The sequence below is a fragment of the Melanotaenia boesemani genome, chromosome 2, assembly GCF_017639745.1.
Source record: "Melanotaenia boesemani isolate fMelBoe1 chromosome 2, fMelBoe1.pri, whole genome shotgun sequence".
NCBI classification, from domain to species: domain Eukaryota; kingdom Metazoa; phylum Chordata; class Actinopteri; order Atheriniformes; family Melanotaeniidae; genus Melanotaenia; species Melanotaenia boesemani.
This window is the reverse complement of record NC_055683.1, coordinates 25,500,356-25,515,645: the sequence shown is the minus strand read 5'-3', so window position 1 is coordinate 25,515,645 and position 15,290 is coordinate 25,500,356. Positions and strand designations below refer to the sequence as shown.

At 39.8% G+C, this 15,290-nt stretch overlaps 1 protein-coding gene across 1 annotated transcript; it reads left to right on the top strand.

The window, feature by feature from the left end:
- Positions 1 to 2,111: 2,111 nt before the first annotated feature.
- Positions 2,112 to 14,103, top strand: tfap4 (transcription factor AP-4 (activating enhancer binding protein 4)). The gene is made up of 7 exons (XM_041972767.1): positions 2,112 to 2,644; positions 5,652 to 5,817; positions 5,910 to 6,008; positions 6,139 to 6,309; positions 6,402 to 6,551; positions 10,788 to 10,955; positions 11,089 to 14,103. Exons 1-7 carry the CDS (start codon positions 2,556 to 2,558, stop codon positions 11,239 to 11,241), a joined length of 996 nt encoding a protein of 331 aa, XP_041828701.1. The 5' UTR covers positions 2,112 to 2,555; the 3' UTR covers positions 11,242 to 14,103.
- The last annotated feature ends 1,187 nt before the right edge of the window (positions 14,104 to 15,290 follow it).

Below are 15,290 nucleotides of genomic sequence, written 5' to 3'. Positions count from 1 at the left end.
CTCAACTTTTCCAAACCATCGCTAGAGGGCGGAAGACAACCTCGGAAAATCATCAAGGGCTCAGAATCTAATCATTAGAAAGAAATTGATAGCAAAATCACACACACACACACACACACACACACACACACACACACACACACACACACACACACACATATATATATATATATATATATATAAAAATCCTGTCAAACCATTAAAAGGGTTGCTGGCAACATCTCCATATTTTCATATACAGAATTTTGGAGGAATTCTCAGACTAGAATTAGACATGAAACTGCGTAGTCAAACAGATTTTTATATTTATTTAGTTTATTAGACCAAAAAACATCAATCACATTTCGTATATGATGTATTTATTTATTTTTAAGTGAAGTTGAGTCTAATATACCCTCCTGCTGGAGATCTCAGTCCTAGAATAAAATTCCAACATTTCAGGTCTTTCATTGATTTGATGCACGTTGTAAATTATGTAGTTGACTTTCAACACACAAACATGTCGAATTCATTAAGCAAGCAACTCTTAAGTAGCTTCAAGTTTGTAAAAGAAGTTTATCCATAACTTAATAGTTATATGTGGTTTTCAAAGAATTTGTTTTCTGTAAAATCTAAACATTAAAGCCAAGTGTGTCTGCTGATTTTGCATTTGTTGATGAGTTTTGCTTGAACAGTGTGCTACAACTTCATGTTCATAGGGTATAATTCTTAAGTTAAGTTAAGTTGTTCTTTTTTTTTATGGAAATAAAATCTCCCATCAACTCTTTGTCAACTTGTTTACATTTGTTAAATTTCCAATAGGTAAATGATCATTTAAAAACTCCCCATTTGGATCATAATGGCCAAATATTTGTTGCATGTCTGATCTAAGACATTTATTAGACTCTGACTATAGAGTGTGTAAATTTTTAAATAAAAAAAAGACAAAACAAAATAAAAAAAATAGTCTATAGCTATTTGATCTGTTTTATGCAAAACACACACATTTATGTTATTTAATCTCATATTCCTTAATGACTAAAATTAAAGCTAACTTAAGATCTTTATGGAGGTCTGGTTTTCACTTTTTAACGTGAGAAATGAGTACTCATTTCCACTGAATTGAAGGTGATGTTAGATTCCCAATTTTAAACAAATATATTTTTAAAATAATTAATACACACACACACACACACACACACATATATATATATATATATATATATATATATATATATATATATATGTGTGTGTATATTTTTTATTGTTCATTTTGAAGCACGATTTACATTGTAAAATGATATGCCTTAAAATCCTCCCCCACACAGTCTGTAATCACTGCCAGCCTTTTTCTACCGGTGATCATTCACAGCTGTGTTCTTACGTAAACGCTCGACTTCTTGCAGCAGCACCAGACTGACCCGTGATAACTGATGCGCCACCACGCTGCTGTTTCCGGGTGTTACATCAAATTCCCAGCCCCCATTTTGTGTCTGCGCTGTAAGCGCGCCGTTTCCCAGGATAAACTTGTTAAATTTGGTTACAAATAATTAACCCCCCCCCCCCCTATGCAGCAGCCACGCTCGCATCCAAAATGGTGAACAACATGAAGCCTTGCGGAGCGTGTCTTGTCAGCTAGGAGCAGCCTGTCCCTGAAAGCCCTCCCCGGTGCGCTGTTGCTGTGCAGCGCTGCCAACTCGTCAGCTGATCTCTGTTGTTCGCTTATCGCAGCTGTTCGAGTGTCCGCCCCTGTGGTAGTCTCTCTTTTTTTTTTCTTCTTTTTTTTTTTACTGAGTGGTCACGGTACAGGTGACATTTGGGTTATTATTGTACAAAGAAAGATTTATACTATGCGTCCAACGCAGAGGGATTTTATAACATACATTAGCCCTCCTTTTATGAATGATTTAAATGATTATGGTTAAGCCCATATACACACGGTAGCCTATTGGAACTGCGACTAGTCATGTGAAGGAGAAGTATTTCTGTTCATATAGATTAGCTAGACCTACTTCAAATTAAGAATTGGATGATTGTTGTAACTCGCCATTTAATCATAAATGATCTGTCTGTATTTTGCTGCATTTCTTTTTAAGACATTTAAACTAATTTTCCCGTATGTATGTTTTCTTTTCGGTGTATTCCTGCGCTAAATAGTCCTTTGTTTACACGCAGTCCCCCGTCTCTGCGGAAGGAGGCTTTTGGTAGTGCAGTGTGTGACTCCTACCAGCTGTTTCCCGCCTTGAAAGCCATCCGATCAGCTGCACGCACACACATACACACACGGTCATGCAGAGGGAGAAAGCAAGGGGGAGGGAGAAAGAGAGAGGCAGAGCGCCACACACAACGAGGGAACCCCATCAGCTGGAAGTCGAGTAACATTACAACTCTCAGCAGCCTCAAAGAACTACATTACACGATCGAGGAGTTCACATAATCTTTAAGGATTTAACACCCGTCGGATCACGGGATTTTTGCTCCCTAACGTCATCGTTTTTCTTTGATCCTGTGGAGACTGATTGGTGTTTTTTCTTCTTCTTTTTTTTCCGGGGGGACCAAACTGGCGAGAGGCGAGCATGGAGTATTTCATGGTACCAACTCAGAAGGTGCCCTCATTGCAACATTTTAGGAAAACGGAGAAAGAAGTGATTGGTGGTCTTTGTAGGTGGGTATACCACATGTGTTTCTTCCAACATGATGTATTATTATTGTAAGACATGTGTTGGGAGTACACGCATTTAGAGATGTCGCTGAGGCAACATGCTCGATCTGATCTGTTATTGTGTACACGACCCTCTCGCGGGCAGCTGCGGTCAGAAATGATCGCCAAACACTGAGATTATATTTTGAATAAACACATTAAGGTCTCTGCTATCAACACAGCATATTCTGTGCGCTATCATTTTGCATATTTGCCTGCAAAATCGATGTATTTTGTGGCTAACAAACATAAACCACGTGGTTCCGTGCACACCACGCTGCTACTCCGCTCTAGAGCGCGTCCCTGATCTATTTATTCTCAAATAACCTCTGTGTCGCTCGTAGGTCTTGCGATTTGCATAATAAAGAGAAAGGTTATACTACGAGTGTGGTACTTTCTGAAAGGGTCTGCTGTCGTCGCACACGTCGTGGGGGTAACTGATTTCGCTCAAAGCGAGCCTAAGTTATTGTGGGTAGTGCGGCCATGCTTGTGGCTTGTGCTAAAAAGTGATGAGTGGTCTGGTGTTTGTCGCTCAATTATGTATTCGCATCGTTTACTCTTCAAATAAACATGAACAGTTGCTTTTAAAATTGCTTCTTCATGAAGTGGCAATAGTTTAATTGGTGTTTCTATGGGTCATGTCCGCACTATCGAGCCGCCTTCACTGCGTCTTTTCATCCCGCACCTCTGCCATGCTGCCTGCCGCATTGTTGTAATGGCGGAGGACACGGAAAAGTCTGCTTGGAGCACGGAGGAGGTTTTGGACAATGTGATGGCGGAGGACCCTTATTTTGGTATTTTATTTTGGGACGTCCTCCCGTTTGTCTAGCAAAAGCGCACTTGGTGTTCGCGGGGAGGCAGGAAAATTAAATGTGGTGTTATTAATAAGGGGGTGTGTATGTCGCGGAAGGCCCTTCGATACGTCCGCAGCCTTGCTTGTAGAGAGAGGCGGAGGAATCTGCTGCTGTTGCTAGCGCGCCAGGGAGTACCGGGAAATGTAGTCTCTCTTTCTTGCTCCTTTTTTTTTTTTTTTTTTTTTTTTTTTTTTTTTTAACAGTTAAAAGTAACCGTGATTTAATACACAAGGAAAATAACCTAAACTGACTTTAAATACTTACTGAATTCATTGTACTCAACTCGTCGCGTAAGAAAGGACATAAATTGAATCTACTTTATAAATATTCTTACACATTTTATCATTGAGAACATAATTTTGTCAAGAGTTGTAAAGGCTATAATCATTGCGCCTCATATTTGACTCTTATATCTATGCCAATAGTAATAGTCACCATTTCACTGTCGCATAATATCTGATATTCACGTCTGGTGTGCAAGATGTCAGAAAAAAACTGTCGAGTTCTCGTCATTATTTCTTGTCCCATAGTGTCGCCAAATGTCTTCTTTCTGTACCAAAACAGTCCAAAAACTACTAAGTTTATTGTATTTGAGGAAACTAAAGCCAAAAGTGAATTGCATTTAGTTTGAGTAATGACTTTATCTGATGACTTGTGGATTTGGCTCGAGTGGTTCGTTAATACTATATTTTGTTAGTTGTATTTAATTACCTGGGACTATTTTACCAGTTTTTAATCGTTAATCAATTTATACCTCTGTGTTATTCCGTGTTTGTGAAATGAAGTGATCCAGTTGGTCATGTTTTGGCAATGGATGTGTGTATTGGATCTGCTGCTGCAATGTTGCTTTGTGTGTCTGTATTTTTGCACACTTAATACCACATGCAGACACACACACACACACACTATTTTTCGCATCCGTGTCTGCACAATTGTTCCCAGTGTTTGCAGTGAGGCAGCTGAGTCAGTACAGATAAGAGCTTGGCAGGTCCCAAAGATACTGAGGCTGATAGAGAGGTTGTTGGTAGAAGCTCGCTTAGAATTTTCCGTCAGCTGAATCTCAGCATCTGGTATATGATGGCTCCTCTCCACATTTTAGGTATGCAGGCATTGATAAGCTTTTCACTGCTTTAATTACATATCAGGGACAGTATGGTGGAATTACCTGCAAAGGGTAAGATGCATTGTAGAATGTGTGCTGCTTGTAAGGCACACTTAGAGTGTGTCAGCTAAACATTGGCTGAAATTCTTATTTCTTCTTCCTCTTTGTTTTGTTATGTTCTTTATGTAACAGGTTGGATAATCCATGCTTTGCCACGCAGTATTTTAGATGTGTAAATACTTAATAGATTAGTAGTGGAACGTGTAGGATGCATTTCATTGGTTAGCTCGGAACATACATGCATTGTAAATGTAAATTGTGTAAAGCGCTTTTCAGAGCTTGTGTCGTCCTTGGACATGTACACATGAGATCAGCTACAACATATGCATCTTCTCTTGGTATGTCAGTTCTTGAGTTGTTTTAAACCACCGGCAGCATATTGTTTGGGGAACCCTTTTCAGACCTGGGAGTTTTTTTTTGGTTTTTTGTTTTTTTTTTTTTAACATTATTGCATTTTAATTTATGTATTTTGTTTTGGAGAGATGCCCATTATTTAAAAAATGTTTCAGATTACACGATGATGGCCTTAAATTACAATGAGGACTGAAGATTTAACATTTTAATTATATTTAACGTTTTTCTCAGCTGTATTGTGCCTAAGATAATTTTTTCCCTTGAAGTCTTAATGTGTTAGGTGATAATGGAACATATGGAAAAATACCAACTTAAGCTAAGAATGTGGATTATTTAAGACAAATAAAGACTCCATACCATACCACTAAAGGATTATTTTTATTAGTACTGGAAGATGCATTTCTTCTTTAAGAACTGAATCTGCTAAATATTGAAATTTAGATTCAGGTGTGTCCTTTTGTTATACTGCACTGGTTTAGTAGAAGGTGATTTTCAGCTACATATTTTCTGTTATCCTAATTATTCGAATAGCCTCATATGCTTCATCTATATTTTCTTCACTATTTATGTTAAATTAATGGCAACCTCTTCTTCCTTTTAGTCTGGCCAACATTCCTTTGACCCCTGAAACAGCCCGAGACCAAGAGAGGCGAATTCGCAGAGAGATTGCCAACAGCAATGAGCGTCGGCGTATGCAGAGCATCAATGCTGGATTTCAGTCACTTAAAACACTCATCCCACACAGCGATGGAGAAAAGCTCAGCAAGGTGGGTCATACACAGAGATTTGAATTAGAGTTAGACGCAGCTTTTAAATTCTGAACTCGATTTCATAACCAAACTTTAACGTTGCTCTTTAGGCTGCCATCCTGCAACAGACAGCAGAGTACATTTTTACTTTGGAGCAGGAGAAGACGCGGCTATTGCAGCAGAACAGTCAGCTTAAACGAATTATACAGGTATAGCACGCCCCTTCCAAAACATCCACATCCTGTGTCCAGAGGCATTCCCAAGCTCTTCTTTGTTGGATCGTTACCAGTTTTAAGATTAATCTAAACGAGATATCCCATTTCTGGTTACGCTCTCCAGGAATTAAGTGGTTCCTCACCCAAAAGGAGACGTGCAGAGGAGAAAGATGAAGGGATTGGCTCACCAGACATTCTGGAGGAGGAAAAGACTGAGGACCTGAGGAGGGAGATGATCGAGCTGAGGCAGCAGCTGGAGAAGGAGCGCTCAGTCAGAATGATGCTGGAAGATCAGGTAGCAAGAAAATGCACATCCAGGAATGCAGTTTTACTAGTATGAAAAGTGTGGCCAATGATGATAATTTTATGTCATGATTTGAATACGAGATGCGTTCCCTGGATGCTCAGCTCTACCCAGAGAAACTGAAGGCGATCGCCCAGCAGTTCCAGGAGCAGCAGGCCCAAACACAGAGCCTTGTCCATCTGCAGCAGCCTAAGCAGCTGGAGAGGGACCTTACTCCAGCACACAGCCCTCAGGTTTGAAACCACTTATCCTAACCTAAGATGCCTGTCTTTAGTCCTCTAGTGAAAACATTTTTGTGGACTTTGAATAAGAGTTGGAACCGATCTGATCAAACCAGGCTCCGATATCAACATGATTCACTGGTCAGATGTCAGGCTGAATCCACCTCACCGATCCACAGAGGGAGCTTTTGTTGTCGTGTTTTTACAAATTATAAGTATTATGCAGGTTTAAGCCAAACAAAATATGTTGACGCAGAATCAGTTCATGAAACTCGTTATTTAAACAATTATATATGATTTCGTTTTTTACTCCGAGCTTCTAGTTTAGACGCAGCGTTATTGAACAACTGCACTGACAAGTCTGATGGGAACTGTGCTGTCTTCGCTAATGTAGCATGACACTAATTTGGATATATTTTAGTCTGGATACATAAAAAAGCAATATGGCGACTTGAAATATGTGTATAGCCAAGGGGGTAAAACATTGTTCAGCTAAGAGTTGAAGAGAAAATAGTGTGCAGCAGATGCTCGTTAAGCATTCTAGCAGAGTGGTAAATTCCCGGAGACAATGTGAAAACTCAAGGGCTTAGAGCCACAGAGAAGTCGCCCAAATTCATCATTCTGGTCTACCAATTAAAGTTAATTTTGGAAAAGTCTGCTAGGTTAAATACTGTAATCCTCAATGCAACTCGCATGAAGAAGGTAAAGGAAGACATGGGAATATGTAGCTTGGGTGGTAATTTTTTGTTGAGCATGACTGCCTAATATCGCAGTGCAGTATTGACCATGCTTTCACTAATACTCGTAAAACTGTGGAGCATTTTAAACACTCGCAGCTAGCACTGTCCTATTTTGTAGGTTCTTCAAAATCAGCTACATAAAAACATTTCGGCTATATTAGGCAGCAGCTTCTATGATCAGAAGTCTTCTTTAGCAGAAACAAACCCTCTGAGATGATACTGTCTAGTGTTTCCACAATTATTTATATACATCCTGGTTCCCTTTCAACTATTCCTTTGGACCTTCAATATTTAAAAAGCAGTTGCTAGATTATAACTACCTTTGTTTTTATTGAGATTACTCAACATCTACAGACTTTGTCTCTGATTTACTTAAGAATGTTTTTTTTCTTATTATTTTGGAAAACATTTAAACTGGATTCATTTAATTTATCAGTCGCTCTCTTATTAAGAAGTGATATGTGGTTTACTACAGCAAAATAAAACCTTATACAATAACAACAGCAGTAATGATTATAATCACAATAACATTCACGTAAAATTATTGGTATCAGCCGATGTCAAAATTTCCGATATTGGATCGGAACCCCAAAAAAGCTGATTGGTTCGTCTCTACTTTGATTTGATGGTGCCAGCACTTGTTATAGTTATTAGTAACAAACACACATACATAGAATAATCTCCATATTTCAGACACGGTTGCACATGTCCGTCCTTTCCATGCCGAGAGTTAGAGCTGTCAACAGCTACAACAGTTTTACAGCGTGTCAAAAGAGCCTCTTGCAAATCTTTCTGCCATGCCTGCTTTCTGCTCTGACAGCTGCAGTGTCCTGTTTCTGCAGGCTTGACCTAACTGAGTGTGGTGCCAATCCAACGTCATGTGACGCCTGCCGATCCACACCACATTAGCCATAAAACACTTGGTGTGGATCTGAGTGCTGTTACCTCAGACAGCACTGTTATGAATGGGCATAAACAACTACAGTTAACCTTCATTCTAACATATCAGCTCTCTTTTTACCACTTCAGGTATTTAACACATAACATGTTTGTATATCACCAGACAATATCTTTTAAATTGAGGTGCTTTATATGGATCAATTAAAAGGAATCCAATAATGACCAATGATGTTGTCTTTAGCGCTGTCATTTGATGACAGCTATGGGATTTTGTTAAAGAGTGAGATTAAGCTGTCATACTGCTTGTTCTCGGGAGAAGAGGTTTCATGCCAATGGTAGGAAGATGAATAATGTAACAGAAGCTGCTGTTAATAAATGGTTATAGAGCTCAAGGGATGTGGCCTTTAGGTTTAGTGATGGCTGCTGTGCTCCTGCTTGATCAAGCTCATATACATCTACAGCTCTAACTGTATGTTGTATACATAAAAAGGTTAAAAAAAAAGTAAGAATAAGATTTCTCAAAAGATTATGACAATACTTAGTTTAATTAATAAAAAAAAACGCCAAACATACCCAGTACAGTACTGTATGTTTGTATATTTGGGCGGCTGTAGTGCAGGAGAAAGAGCAGTTGTCCACCAACCGGAAAGAGGTTTGAGTTGATTCCAGGCTTCCCCTATCTTCATGCCGAATTGTTGCCTCCAGATGTCCCTATCTGGTATGAATGTGTGTGAACGGGACATGTAGTGTAAAGCGCTATGACTGGAAAAGTGCTTTGTTAGTACAGTTCTTTTACAATATAACTTCTATGTACCGCTAAACATGTTTTATTTAGACATATACTTTTACCATTTACCATTGATAATATGAAATAAGATAAGATAAACTTGATTAATCCCTCAATGGTGAAGTTTGTGTTACTACAGCTCAACTACAGAAAAACATTAAGGAAAGCAGATTAACGAAATATAAAATCCAAACATTAAATACAAATACAATAAAATAAAAATTATATACCACCGTAACTGGTGTTCTACATACAGGCAAACACAGTGTGCATTATAGAGAAAGGATTATGGAATCTGTGTATGTATGGACATACATATATACACACACATACACGTATCTACTCATACACATACTGTATATGTATACGCTTATACATGAACACATTTTTACATATATACACATACACGCATACATACAAACATAACTGTCTACACACATATGAGGTACATTATGTGTATGTGAAGTGGTAACAGTGGAGGTAGAGTGTACGAGTGACTCATAACATGATGCGTTATAGAGTCTAACTGTCGTCGGGATGAATGATCTACGAAAACTCTGCAAAACATCTTCAGTGAGGATGTTTTAGTCTCTGACAGAAGGAGCTGCTCAGCTCCACACACCATGATCTCATGCAGAGGTTGATAGGGGTTGTCCATGATGGATGCCAGCTTTGCTAATATCCTCCTCTTGCCCACCACCACGGGCTCCAGAGGACATCCCAGCACAGAACTTGACCTCCGTACCAGTTTGTCAATCCTGCTCCTGTCCCTGTGGGTTCAACCGCTACCCCAGCAGATCGCTGCATAGAAGAGGGTGAATGCTACGATGGACATAAAATGTCTTTAACAGAGTACTGCATACTCCAAATGACCTCATTCTCCTCAGCAGATGGAGTCAACTCTGGACCTTCTTATACAGGATGTCTGTGTTTGTGGTCCAGTTCAGTTTGTTGAGGTGAACACCCAGGTACTTGTCAGAGTCCACTGTCTCAATGTCTTTTCCCTGGATGTTTACCGGTGTGGTAGGGGGTAACTTTGTCTGGAAGTCTATGACTATCTTCTTTGTCTTGCTGGCGTTGATTTGCAAAGTACTGGTGTCACACCGACCGACACTCGCTGATCACTCCCCTGTATTCCTGGCGGTTTCCGTCTGACACGCATTAAGTAATGGCTGTATCATCCGCAAACTTTTGTAGCTGGCAATGGTCCGAGTTGTGCCTAAAGTCTGAAGGGTATGATCTGAACAGGAAGGGTGAGAGAAATGTGCCCTGCGGCGCCCCCTTGCTGCAGACTACCACATCAGACACACAGTCATGGAGCCTTACATACTGTGGTCTGTTGGTAAGGTAGTCGATGGTCCACGCAGTCAGCTGCTCGTCCACTCCAGATTCCCTCTGAGCAGTGCAGGCTGGATGGTGTTGAAAGCACCGGAGAAGTCTAAAACATGATCATCACAGTGTTCCTGCCTGCTCAAAGTAAGAGAGGGATTGGTGCAGCAGGTAGACAACAGTGTTGGCCACTCAGATGCAGGGCCACTAGACGAACTGCAGGGGTCCAGCACTGAGCTCACCAGTGGGCGAAGGTGGTGCTAGGATGAGCCTCTCCATGGTCCTCATCAAGTGAGAAGTCAGGGCCACAGGTCTGTAGTGGTTGGGCTCCCTGGGGTGTGTGATCTTTGGCACTGAACCACACATGAAGTCTTCCACAGTTCAGGAACCCTCTCAAGACTCAGATTTAAGACTCAAATCAATGTGTTTAGGTTACTTGTTAGTAAAGTGTTTACATGAGAATAACATGCAATAATTGTGCCTTTCCACCAGGTGTTGGCCCCAGCAACCCCACCTGCACCTACACACCATGCCACAGTCATTGTCCCGGCACCTGGTCAGACTGCTCAACCCCATCATGTTACTGTTGTAGCCATGGGCCCAACATCAGTTATCAATTCAGTATCCACGTCTCGACAGAACCTGGACACCATTGTTCAAGTGAGATGTTTTTTTTTTTCTTTCTTTCTGTCTTAATGGAAAATGTCCCCAAGGTCTTTGAAAATCCCCCTGATCTGAACACTTGAGGGTGCTATTGTCACTAACATATCCTGTACTCCCTCTATACCCCCAGGCAATCCAGCACATTGAGGGCACCCAAGGAAAGGGTTGCGACGAAGAGCAGCGGAGGGCAGTCATCGTCACCTCGGGACGTGTCCTCTCTGATGCAGCTGGCTCAGACACAGCCTCAAACAGCGACGGGCCTGATGACTGTTCACTGCCTTGATTCTTCTCTGAATTCTTGCTTACCACACACTTACACACACACACTTCCACACAAAAGGCCCTAGCAGACGAGGGCTACAGGAAGATACAAACTCACAGCACACTCGTTCAGCGGACATTAACAGGGCTGTTAGTCAGATGGAAGCACTCTTCGTTCTTTTTATTTTATTTTATTTTAATTTGTTTGTTGTTTTGTCCTTCTTTTCTGTACACACCAGGATATTTACTCTTATAGACAGCCCAGTTACATTTACACACTCACACATGAAGTCTCTTCAGCATCTATTTCTACTTATCTCTAGCCCTTGCTCTCTCATTCACCTGCACAAACTCATGTCTCTTCGTCGAGCTGTAGATTATTAGAACTACTACCTTGCTGACTGATTTATAAATGCTCAGTCAAACTGGATACTAGAATTTTGAATATCTGCTAAACATCTCCATTAACTACTAGGACTATTCTTTTGACACAGCCCTGAAGCCATGTGACTGATCAATGAAAGGGGAATCAAGTCAACGAAGAACCCAGTGGTGTGGCGCCACCACTCAGCATATGAGCTTTTTCATTAAGATGGACATCTTTTCAAACATCTTTGCTTGAGACCCATCTGAGCTGTTTGGAGAGACACTGTGAGCTGACATGAGTGCCCGAAAGTTCCACCTTTTAGGCTTGGTGTTGAGAAAGAAATGTAATTTTTACTCCTGTTATGTCTACTTTTGTGGGGTTTTTTTTTCCAAGGCTCAGCCAGACAGTTAAAAAAAAAACAAAAAAAAAAAAAACATTGAGAATTATGGCTCACTGGTGCTCACGGGATAAGATGAGAGTGCACTTACTTGTTCACAACTCTATTTTTTTTTTGTTGTTGTTGTTTTTGCTGGGCTGGGTTCCCAGTAATCCCACATATGTCTTTGGCCTGTGTCCTCTTTATCTTGTGTTCCCCTACCAAAACAACCCAAAAAACTAAACAAAAATACAAAAAAAAACAAACAAAAAAAAGAAATAATTGCTTTGATATTTCTTAGCATTCGCACTCCTGACTATAGAAGCACCTATCTTGTTAAATAAGCTCATCAGTGGGGCCGATTGAGTAATCCACAAGTGTGTTTGTCCCTTTTACTGTTTTGAAGCAGCAGGGCTCAGTGGTGCTCTGGACTCTGGAAGTCTGCAACACCACCACTTTTGCCTTTATACAACTATGACTGACATACAATCACTTTTGCTCAATCTTAAGTTTTTTTTTTTATTTTTAGCCCCTATTTGTATATTGTTCTGTCCAAATTGTGAAAACATCATATCAAGCAGTTGGCTGAAAATATGAGGAAAATGCCCAGAGTGCCATGGAAGCGACTGGATAGACTACATATGCTCTATGCATTTCCTTATATAGATCTGTCCTTCTTTTTTTTTTTTTTTTTTTTTTTTGTATATTTACATGATTTTGCTCAAGTTTTTCTTCTTCTATATGCGCTCTTTAGCCTGGAAATTGTAGTTGACAGACTGACTCTTAGAAGAGAGAGGCAGCAGTTTGCCTTATTAATAGCCCATGGGTGCGAGGAGGCACTGTGAGGCCAGCCTTAACACAGCCATGGGGTTTGAGGGAAAAACCTGGACACTTCACCCAGGCCATTTGGTGGCTTCTTGAATCCCGCTGGTTTTCACTTCAGTTTTACAATCAGACTTGTAAACACCCAGGGTGTGGAAAAATATATATTCAACTATTTTGTCTAAGTTTATTATGTTTGTTTGAAGTTGGCCTCAAAAATTATTGTGTTTCTAGTATATAAATTGTATTCACGTGATCCTGTTAACTGCTTGTTCAAAGTATTCATACAGTATCCGAATACTAACTTCTGGTTAGATTTGCGTGTAAATTGGATACCATTTAGGCCCCTTAATGTGAGCTGTATGGTGGGGGGGGGGGGGAGATTCCACATTGAGATGACATTCCATAAAACTGTATCAAAGTTTTCCTGTTATTTTCAACAGTTAAACCGAATACATACATGGCACCATTTAGGACTTTTGACACATCACAGCATTCAGACGCAAACTCGTCCCCCTCCATAAATGCATAAGAGGAGCTTTGAAGTGCTGAACAGATGATGTGTTCAACTGAACACTCCGCATAATGATTTATCTTATGGAATTTCCCTTTAAAAAATTTTTGATGTCAGCTACACTGAAATGAGTGAAACTGAATCATGGGACACTTATCTTTATAGGAAGTGGATTCCTAGATGTTGAAAACATTTGCATGCTCTGCTGTTTGTAGAGCCTCAACCAGTTCCGCTCGGTATCTGCATTGGAAAATATTCTGCTGAATTGCAGAACTGGTTTATTTCCATCTGTCTTTTACACTCTGTATTGTACGCTACAAAACTTGTGGACATATCAGATTGTCAGAAAAGTGGGGAGGGCCTTGGGATCACTAAATGGGGTCAAGATTACAAAGCACTTACTGTACTATACTGGAGTTGGCCTCTTAAGTGTAAAGGGGCATCTCCTCAGCTGAAGCTCTTGAGGTTATGAGTAAAATACCGCACAGCTGTGTATCCCCCTTTCCCCCCATGTCAGTCCTCAATTTTGTCACGTTTACCTTTCCTTTTTTTTACTGCATCATTTATCCTGTCTTTGTTAATGTATTGTTGGTATCCCTAGTCTTGCATTTTGCAGCTCAGTTTTCCCCCCTTGTTTCTTGTTCCCTGTAATTATTTTTTTAATTTTTTAGACCTGTCAATGCTATATGGTCATCAGAAAGCTATTTTTTTTTTTTTTTTTTTTTTTTTTTTTAAGAAATGTGGGGATAAAGAGGCTTGTGCCTTTGTAAAGACAGAATAATAAAGTTTGTACTTTGTTTTTTAACTATTGTCTTTGTGTGAATCTCCTGTTTTGTTTAAAATAATGACTTTATTCTGACTAAATTATAGTGTTGTAAAAACTCTGCCACAAACAATTTCTTGGCTAAATTAGTCAGATTTCCAGTTGTAGTTGTCCATCACTGAGGTGTGGCTTGATTGTGGAAGCAAACAGCGGAAGCTCTACGCTTCCACCTGGTGCTTGTGTTTCTTTGCTTACCAGTAAAGTGACAAATGCCATTGTGCAAAAGAGCATATTTATTAGAAAAATAGGAAAAAAAATTAACAAATAACTACAAAAATGTTCTTTAGGAGTTAGACAATGTCATATCAAACATTTGGTCCTTAGCTACAAATGAGTCTCATGTCTTGAGCTTCCACTCCAGTTTTGTACTTAAAGCTCCTCCTACAAGACAAACCAACATTAACTGACATTCAGTCTGCAATTAAAACATGAATCTGTGCATCAACCCACTAATATATTTTAGTCAAGACTATAAAATATTCAAAATGGCTCCATATATGGGTCCTTAAATAAATAATTAGTTGTATCAAAAGAAACACCCCTTCAAAGTATCTACATATGGTACATGCCATGCCACCTACTCTATAAAAGCATTTGGACACTTCTCATTCTAGTTTAAATACTCATTAGAAGGCATGGGCTACACCACCACAGTCACTCAAGCAGTGTAGTGAATGCACAAGTGTCTGCTCCTGATTGGTGGATTTTATGTTGAAGCACTTTCCCCTCCCTCTCCTGCTCAGCAGCTCATTGCTAAATTAAGACTGACCACCTTCTCTATGACAGTTAAAATGTACACCAGGAAGAGTGGTTGGCATTTCTGCGTCATCCTCTGACACACATTGATCCATTCCAAGCCCCTTGTTCACACTGTCACACATTAATTCAGATACCACTGGTTCTGCTGTTGAGAGGCAGCCAATCATTCTGCATTAGTTTGCTTTTAATTTAATGCTGAATGTACATCAGCATTTTCAAAAATTTCAGGATACTATAAATGAAAATAAATATTTTAAACCCATGTATTTAATTGAATATTACCGATGTCAACATATACAGAGCGACCATCCAACCATACTTATTCCAAAGCAGGGTGGTGGGGCTGATGACGGCTCATTTTGAATGTGATGGCAACAAAATACTACAAAATGTGCATTTCTAAAAAAAAA